This window comes from Pseudophryne corroboree, unplaced genomic scaffold (assembly GCF_028390025.1).
Source record: "Pseudophryne corroboree isolate aPseCor3 unplaced genomic scaffold, aPseCor3.hap2 scaffold_3089, whole genome shotgun sequence".
In the NCBI taxonomy this organism is placed as follows: Eukaryota; Metazoa; Chordata; class Amphibia; order Anura; family Myobatrachidae; genus Pseudophryne; species Pseudophryne corroboree.
The window spans coordinates 1-10012 of record NW_026969767.1 but is presented as its reverse complement, the minus strand read 5'-3'; the positions used below and the strand labels follow the sequence as shown (position 1 = coordinate 10012).

At 37.3% G+C, this 10012-nt stretch overlaps 1 protein-coding gene across 2 annotated transcripts; it reads left to right on the top strand.

The window, feature by feature from the left end:
- The first annotated feature begins 742 nt into the window (after window positions 1-742).
- LOC135017040 (serine-rich adhesin for platelets-like) lies at window positions 743-8229 on the top strand. Of its 2 annotated transcripts, none has more exons than XM_063952913.1 (6): window positions 743-1863; window positions 2568-2645; window positions 4099-4563; window positions 4666-4854; window positions 4999-6863; window positions 8144-8229. In XM_063952913.1, the coding sequence occupies exons 1-5, from the start codon at window positions 1410-1412 to the stop codon at window positions 6852-6854; spliced, it is 3042 nt and encodes a 1013-aa protein (XP_063808983.1). In that variant the 5' UTR covers window positions 743-1409; the 3' UTR covers window positions 6855-6863; window positions 8144-8229. The 2 variants fall into 2 exon arrangements, with proteins under 2 accessions (XP_063808983.1, XP_063808985.1); XM_063952915.1 differs by having other exon boundaries at window positions 1154-1863; window positions 5017-6863.
- The last annotated feature ends 1783 nt before the right edge of the window (window positions 8230-10012 follow it).

The window sequence follows — 10012 nt, the reverse complement described above, 5'->3', positions numbered from 1 at the left end:
CTCCAGCGTTACCCCCGCTCTGTGCCTGAATCGCATCACCATACCTTTGAATGGTGAGTGCGATTCATGAAGGTGTGGAAAGCTCTGCTTTCCGCTTCTCCATGGAGTCCAGGTTCGCCATCTCAGGACGCCGTAACCTGAACTGTAGTGCGGAGACATCAGGGAAGCTCAATGCTTCCCCGATCACTGCTCTGCACCTCGCGCTGGCTCTGCCCCCCGACCTCACAGCAACTACTGCGGGCTGACGGGAGGTAAACACCCTGCGCATGCGCAAAGTGACCCTCCGCTGTACCCCGCGCATCGCTGGGAAGGACCGCTGGAGCAGACCTCACCGCAATAGCCCTAGACACCGCAGCGCATCGTCTTAAGGGTAAGTATACATTAATTGCTACTTATCACAGCTATACATCGCATCAAAGCAATGCGATGTGTAGTGATAAGTATCAATTATGTTTTCGTTTTCTGTATGAATAGACCCTTTAGTGACCATATTTGTCCACTCACACTTTTCACATCGCAGCTGAACACACCCATGGCCATCCCACTTAAAACACTGTTACTTGAGAAATAGTTATGCTGCTGATATTGATTTGGTATTGCCATGAGCGGTTATTTGTGCATTCAAGCAGTGCATACGCCCAGTGCGCTGCGTCCTGTGTCCGCAGTCACCGCCGCCTGCCCGCTCCCCGTCTGCAGCAGACGCCGTGGACTGTGTGGGCGTCCGCTGTAGCCGTCTCCAGTGACAGATACTAGAGGTCATTACTGACCTCTAGTGTCTGTACGTCGCTGCTATGGCAGAGATCTCATGACGTCTCTCCCATAGTGATCTATTCATGAAGCATTGAAAAGTGTGTTAAAGTGAGCCAGTGGAGAAGTTGTCCATGGCAACCAATCCGCTGATATGTATAATGTATAATGTAAAATATTTCATAAAAGAAAAAAAATATGAAAAAAAAAAATCTCAAACACGTTGTGATTCACAATGAAGGCAGGAAAGTGATCGTACCCTTATATTTGGTGTGAGCCGCAGGTGTTGAGAAAGCAGTAGGCTCCAGAGTTTAGAATCACAAATGTTACCCAAAGCATGCAGAGATTGTCCGTCTTGATTATGGAATAAGGCACAGCATGGCAAACCAACGCGTTTCTGGACTATGCTGTCCCTTTTTCAAGGTCTATATCAGGTTTGAATAATTTTAACATTGATGGGGAGAAACAGATGGTTTACTACCATCGATGGATGTTTCAAGGCTAGTGAATTATTTGGCATCTAAGTATCAGTGCATGGCTCCAGATAAATTGAAAACATAATTCTTAATTAATAAATGATTAATAGAAAAAAATTATAGAACATATATATAGAATTATTTAGTAAATCTTTGTCTTTATTTAGATTGTCTTAGTTTTAAAAAATGGCAGAGGGTGGTAGCAGAAAACGAACCTCACTTACTCAAGATGAAGCTGAAACATCTCACAGTCAGAAGAGTCACAGTGATGCTTCTCATGATGAATATGAATCTCCTGATGAAGGAAGCATCCACAGGGCCCCAAAGTTCACAGATGATGAAACAGACACCCTCATTGACCAAGTTATTCATCATACATGTCAGCTATTTGGTCCCGAAGCTTTTAATGTACACCAGAAATTTAAAAATAATACTTGGGAAGAAATAGCAAAATCTGTGTCTACAGCTCGAGATATACATCGAACTCCTGAAAGCTGCAAAAAGAGACTACGTGACTGTAAGAGGAAGACAAATCATAAAATAAAGTGTAGAAGAAAACTCCAAAAGGTTTGGGAGAAAAAACTAGAAGAGCACTTTAGAATGGTACAAGATGACGAGAGGCCACCCACTGGTTCCCAGGGTAACTATTTTACAAACTATAAATATGTATATAACTATATCTAGATAGATAGATAGATAGATAGATAGATAGATAGATAGATATATTAGCGTATTGTCCATGAAAAATATCAATCCACCAGATGTGTGTGTGTCTATATCTATATACACACAAACATAGGTGGAGTATGCCATAGCCCAATATCAATCAATAAAATAAAAAATGTTTACACATATATTTTAATGGGAGAGTAAGATAGTGAAAAATTTGTTTTATGATGGCAAATGTGAAAATAATTATTTTAATACACAACATTATAAAGAAAATTACATAAATTGACCTTCAGGCTGTTTGTATAATGTGTATATGAAACAAATTAATTGTGTAAATATACACACACTTTGTTTAATGCACAAAGTATGTTAAAAAATTGTATAAAATGACCTTACGGGTTTGTGTATAATGTGTATATTAAACATAAATGCACTCTGTGCTTCAATTTGGACACCATCGCCATGCGATCTCATTATGATATGCAGTTAGTACAAATACTTTCAAATTGTATATCCAAATTAGTACCTGAACCCATCATTTAGGATAAGGTTTACTCAATGTGTGTGTGTGTGTGTGTGTGTGTGTGTGTGTGTGTGTGTGTGTGTGTGTGTGTGATATTAAAATGTTTAGTAACTGTAATATTTTTATTTTATTTTTTATATTTGCTAAAGAACTTAAGGTTGCTCAAGAAAAAAATCAAAAGAAAACACATAAGAAAAAGCAGAAGAATTTGGAAGAGCAACAGTCTGGTAAAAAATTTAAAACAAAAGTAAAAACGTTACAACTAAACAGTAAATAATGTTTGCAATATTGTATGATGTTATATCGTGAGTTAGATAATAAATAGTTTATGTAAGATATTTCAAAATATAGTGCATATGAAAACATATACTGTTAATTTCTTTGTTCTATTGAGCCAAAATAAATACTTTGGTCATAATTAAAAATCAATGTAATTTTTTTTTTTAAATACATATATAATTATTAGCTGAAAAAAATAGTTAATTGCTAAGTAAATGCTAGTATAATCAAAATAAATTAATTAAATTAAAATCTCTTACTTATGTCTCTCGTTTTATCAACGAGATATACCAAAAGTTAACTGATTACTTTGTAATTGATTATCAATAATTACACTTATAAAGGACATTCTACGAACGCTGCTGCCGCCAATGGGTAAAATTGCAGGCGCAAAGGAGAATTATGCCATTCTTTGTCAGCCCAATCCTGCTGCTGATGCTACTCTTCTAAATGCTGTAAATGTGTGGACTACAGGCAACCCTCACTATGTTATATATGTAAGATATCCGAACTTAATTTTTTCATGTAGGAGGTCATTAGGTAGATAAACATTGATTGGGCTACTAAAAGTCAACATTTATTATGTAGACATGGTCATTAGATTGACATGAGAAATAAGTAGACCTGAGTCCAACCTTCTTAATTTAATTAGTTATTTTTCTTCCTATTTAAGGATCAACTTGGACAACAATTGGGAATGGGAACCTGCAAATAATACAGCGGTAGCTGAGCTAGGCACCTTACACAACACATCACTTAACGAGGAATGTGAGAACAAAAACAGAATTAAAAACCCATGTTGAAATTTTTTACTATATAACTAAGTACCGACAACCCTTCTCCATACACTTATGTCTTGTCACTATTCATCCACGCAAGGCCGACCAGTAATGATTTTTAACTGTCACCCCCTTACCGGCCACACAGATAAGTGTTAGAGCTTTGTATTAGACTCACCTTTTTTTTTTACAGATTTTTAGTCAAATATTTCCACAGTGTGTTGTAAATTGCTACCTACTTTCCTGAGTTAGCGTTGAACCTAAAAACATACACACATGCTATCTAGCATCTTATTCTAATTTTTTATAAACATGCCCTCCTACTGTAAAATAATATTGTGCTAGCTATAATGTTTTACCCTATGTTGTAGAAATAAATCAAAAATTGGATTAGAAGCTATATTATTGAGCCAAAAAGGCTTTTTTTCTGTTGTAATAAAATAATAATAATAAATATAATAAAATATTATATGTATTAAAAAATATTAGTAAAAAAATATAAGTAAATACATTTTTGAGGTATGCTTTACACAGTTTTATAATGCTAGAAATATTGTAATGTCTATCAAATATTATGTATTTATATGTATGCAATGTTAAATATACCTATTATTTATTTCAGGTTCCTTTACAACAATTTCAAGGAAAGTTTCTTTTTCTGAAACAAAAACAGTTATGACAGACAATTTTCCTCCAACTGCGGATGAACCATCAGTGATGCCACATATTTTAACATTGGACAATCCTTCCATGGTGGACGAACCATCAATGCTGCATCATGATGCAACAGCGGACCATGCTACCATGTTGGACCAACCATCAATGCTGCAACATACTTCGACAGTGGATGATACTTCCTTTGTGGCCGAACCATCAATGCTGAAACATTCGGCAAGAGTGGATGATCATTCCACGGCGGACCAAACATCAATGATGCAAGAATATTCTTCTGTGGTTCAAAGTTCCACTACGGTAGAGACTTCCACGGTAAATGAAACATCCATGAGGCAAGAACAATCAACAATGGATGATCCTTTCATGGAGGAAGAAAATTCAACCATGCTAAACCCTTTAATGTTAGATAAAGGTATTTATTTTGATCAATATAATTAAAATGTACTATCATTGATATTCAATATGGTTAAAAACTATGTTTAAGATTAATGGTATTTATCTATTATGTTTTAAGCCATAGAAAGCAACATGGTGACTGCCACACAGACACAGGATAACATTAATGAGGAGCCTGTATTGCACAGCCAGAAAAGTAATATTGATACAGAAGATACCAACCAGGTGGAATTGAATGCAGAGACTGCACATTCTAGTGTAATTGACCATGGTCTTCAAGACCAATTCCTGGACTCTACAAATCAAGGTAAATTTTTTTAATGTATAAAACATAGATTTTAATGAGATCCACTATCATTAATAGATACTGGTTTTTTTATAACTTGATTTTTTGGTTCTTCTAACTATACTTAATAAATTGTCTGTAAATTGATGTATTAACTGTACCTAGAACTTTTTATACACACAGAATGTGACGTTAGCAGATCACAAACCATTAGCCAACAGGATTCTTTAAAGGAAACCATGCAGCTAATTGAGAGGAATAGAAATGAAGAAATGAAAAAAATTGAACATCAAATAAATCAGCTGAATAATAATATACAGATTCTCAACACAACACAAAGACAACAGAATCAAGCACTTGTCACTCTTGCAAATTTTTACGATCATCTTGTTTCATCACAGAATGTGGCAGCAATCAACTACCAACAGATGCAGCACAGTATAAATCAAATGCTAGCATGGCAGTATGAGACTATTACCATCACACGCATGATTTCCACTTTCATGCAACTGTTGACAGAAGAAAGACAAAGAATGTCCAGATCAGATAATCCTTCTTGTATATCCAATGCTACAGCAGGAACCTTTGTATCCAGCTGTACACGTGGAGACTATGTAACAAGCTCTACACACAGAGAGTATGCAACGAGCGCTGCACCTGGAACCTATCTATACACCACTTTACCAGGAGAATCTGTATCCACCCCTGCAGCAGGAACAGATGTATCCACCACTTTACCAGGACCCTATGTATCCACCACTGCAACAGTAACCTATGTATCCACCACTTTACCAGTATACTCTGTATCCACTGCTGCAGCAAGTACCAATGTTTCCACCACTTTAACAGGACCATATGCATCCTACACTTTACCAGGACCCTATGTATCCACCACTGCAGCAGGACCCTATCTATCCACTACTTTAACAGGACCCTATGTATCCTCGACATTATCAGAACCCTATGTATCCATCCCTGCACCAAGACCCTATGTATCCACTACTTTAACAGGACCCTATGTATCCTCGACATTATCAGGACCCTATGTATCCATACGTGAAACAGGACCCTGTGTATCCTCCACTTTTGCAGGACCCTATGCATCCATCCCTGCACCAAGACCCTATGTATCCACCACTGCAACAGAACCCTATGTATGCACGACTGTAACAGGACACTATGTATCCTCAACTTTAGCAGAACCCTATGTATCCATCCCTGCATCAAGACCCTATGTATCCACTACTTTTACAGGACCCTATGTATCCTCCACTTCAGCAGGACCCTATGTATCCACCACTGCAACAGAACCCTCTGTATCCACGACTATAACAGGACACTATGTATCCTCAATTTTAGCAGAACCCTATGTATCCATCCCTGCATCAAGACCCTATGTATCCACTACTTTTACAGGACCCTATGTATCCTCCACTTCAGCAGGACCCTATGTATCCACCACTGCAACAGAACCCTCTGTATCCACGACTGTAACAGGACACTATGTATCCTCAATTTTAGCAGAACCCTATGTATCCATCCCTGCATCAAGACCCTATGTATCCACTACTTTTACAGGACCCTATGTATCCTCCACTTTATCAGGACCCTATGTATACAACAACTTACATGGAGACTATGTATCCACTGCTTATAGAGGCCTCAATGTATCCACCACTGCACCAGGGCCCTATTTATTGAAGCCAAAACCAGGACACTCAGAATCCACTACTGGACAAATTGCCTCAGAATCCACCGCTGACTCAGGACCCTCAGAATCCACCGCTGCAACAGGAAAGTATAAATCCACCGCTGCACCTGTACCCTCTGAATACAGCCCTGAAAACACAAATTTGAGAAGCATAGCTGTAGCATCAGAAGTGCATTCAAGATTGCAATTGGCTTATCGACCTAGCTCAAGCTATGATGAGAATATGGATCTTCGAGTCAGATTAGAGCGTGCAAATATTCAAATTCAACATTGGAAGAGACAGGAAGCTAACGATGAGGATGAAGCTTAAATATTAAAGGTAATTAATAAATGTATATAGATTGCATTATCAGATAACTAAATATGGTGAGACATATGTGCTATGCTTTTTTTGAAAAACGTAACATAAAAAATGTGTTTCCTCAAGATAACAAATGTGCCCTACTCAACGATCATCATCCTGCACTTAAAAAATCCTACATATAACACTAACATTTATTATTTTTAATTAGTTTTAGCCATAGGCTTCTTATTCAAATTGTGAGTTTGAATCACCAAACTCAATAGGAAACTAAGTTAATCCTACATTGATTTTCTATTGTAATTTTGTGTATGGTTTGTAAATTTTTCAAAAAAAAAACATCATTTGATTTACTTTGGATACAGTCTTAGCAGAGTGTTATAGGCTACAAGTTTAGACATCACAAGAGTGGAGTATAAGCAAAATGCTGGCATGTAGCATACAAATATCTTTGTTTTATGTAGAGGACCAGAGCTCTGGAAACACACATGTAGACAAAGTTGCCTGAAATATAAAAGGAAAACAAATAAAAAAAGAGTAAAGACATAAGGAAGAAGAGTGTTAAACAGGATATAATAAACTTTTAAATATATGTAGATATTTTCAAGTTATTTGGACAGAAATCTGTCCCTGAAGAAGGGGATTTTTAACAAAACATGTAGGCAATAAAGGGACACTTTTTGCATCATTGAATACGGCAGTGTGAGTGCAGCCGATTACCTTTCATCTACATAGTCATCTTATGCCAAGCTGACGAGGAGGTCACTGCAGCATATTGTATTTATTGTTTGGAGCACAGTACAAACTGACACTATATATATATATATATATATATATATATATATATATATATATACATACATCAAACATCGGCACCGCAGACTAATAAATTAAACTCAGACATACGGCATTGCTTTGTCCAAGAAATGCATTCTTTCAGAATGTATTTTATTAGTCAGTAGTGCTTCCATTGAATGGTGATTTTTGCAATATTTTGGGGTTGTTTGGACATGATAATTTTGTCTGTGCCGTGAAACATAATTTATGATGGAACCCATTACTATAGTGCTTGTATATCTTTAACTTAACCATTGCTAATACAAATGATGGAAAAATCTTCGGTGCACTACTGATCTAGAGTCACAATGAGAAATATATATTGTAATATTTTATTATAATTAGGGTTGTTACCTTTAAACCTTGCATTTCTTTTAAAATGAAGACTACAGTTAAAGATAAGGTGGACAAAAGTATGGAAATTAACTTTCAAGAACTTACCTGTTTTACTTCATTTTTAGATATGTCACAAACGGTCTTGCGAGCCAGGGTGAAGGAACTGAAGACAGAGGGATACAGAGTCATCCATGTGTCCTGTTTGAAAAGACAAATCGATAATAGGAATATACTTTCTGAGATACTTCAAGTCGTGCATTCCTGAAAATGTTCTAAATTTATTTTGTTTTGTTTTGGTTTGTTCATGTTGGTGGGGTTCACATACTAATATGTTCAAGATAAAAATAGAGAAAATATATGTACAGACACATATTCCATATTACAGTGATTGTTCATGCATATATATATAATTTATATTCTAATAATATCCCAAAAAAATTATTGCAAGTTTTGTATTGTTAATAATTTGCATTTGCTTAACAATGCATTTATATATTCAAAAAATATATACAAAAGATTTGCGCTCTAAAATACACACACTATATGTAGTTGGATTCAGGCGGCTGCTCACCAGTTGTGGGCGGGCTGCCCCAACAATGGATCAAAGTGAGTGTGAAAAAAGAAAGAGTGGGAGCGCAGAATGAATCCAATATATTGTTTTATTTAAAATATTAATATGTCATCCACATAAAAATGCAGTACATGAACTAGCCTCAGAAAAAACAATTGATATTATATAAATGTAAACGAGACTGCCATATCTCCTGAACAAATATGAATAAAAAACCTTTAATAAACCCTAGTTAGGGCTGCATTAATGCTTCATGAAAATCAGCCGTGCGTCCACGAGCTGAAATGATTGTAAAAAGGAGACTGCTAAAAAGTGCCTCTGTTATAAGTCACTGTCCTCCTTATACACAATAGAATCTCATTGGTAGAGAGTGTCCCAGTACTGGACTTGCGGACAACCGTGCTGTAGTATTCTGTGGCAAATGGATAGTGATGGTCAAATTCTATTTGTGGTATATCACCTGATGTAGAAGCCTCTCCGTCAAAGGCGCTGTACTGAGCCGGGTTTGCTGGGGCTCTGTGCAGTGAACGTACAGCTGGTCTCGTCACCGGTGTACCATCCAGATGAACACGGTAGTTTAATTCTGCTGAAGGATGCTGTACCAGTCTGGATATGCAACAGTGTAAAAATACTGGAGCAGCAGATTCTCCGTCCGCTGGTGTAAAAATCCGTATTAATTGCGGCTACGGTCCACTCGATGCATGCGGCTCACAGGGTGTCAGGAGAATATAGCAGTCCAAATGAGGTCCTTCAAAGGAGTACCTTTGAAATGAAATAAAATTCATTTCCTTCTGATGAAACGGCCAGCGTTGTGGGACGAGAAACGCGTTAAGGTACTCCTTTGAAGTACCTCATTTGGACTGCTATATTCTCTTAACACCCTGTGACCCGCATGCATCCAGTGGACCGTAGCCGCAATTAATACAGATTTTTCCACCAGCGGACGGAGAATCTGCTGCTCCAGTATTTTTACACTGTTGCATATCCAGACTGGTACAGCATCCTTCAGCAGAATTAAACTACCGTGTTCATCTGGATGGTACACCGGTGACGAGACCAGCTGTACGTTCACTGCACAGAGCCCCAGCAAACCCGGCTCAGTACAGCGCCTTTGACGGAGAGGCTTCTACATCAGGTGATATACCACAAATAGAATTTGACCATCACTATCCATTTGCCACATAATACTACAGCACGGTTGTCCGCAAGTCCAGTACTGGGACACTCTCTACCAATGAGATTCTATTGTGTATAAGGAGGACAGTGACTTATAACAGAGGCACTTTTTAGCAGTCTCCTTTTTACAATCATTTCAGCTCGTGGACGCACGGCTGATTTTCATGAAGCATTAATGCAGCCCTAACTAGGGTTTATTAAAGGATTTTTATTCATATTTGTTCAGGAGATATGGCAGTCTCGTTTA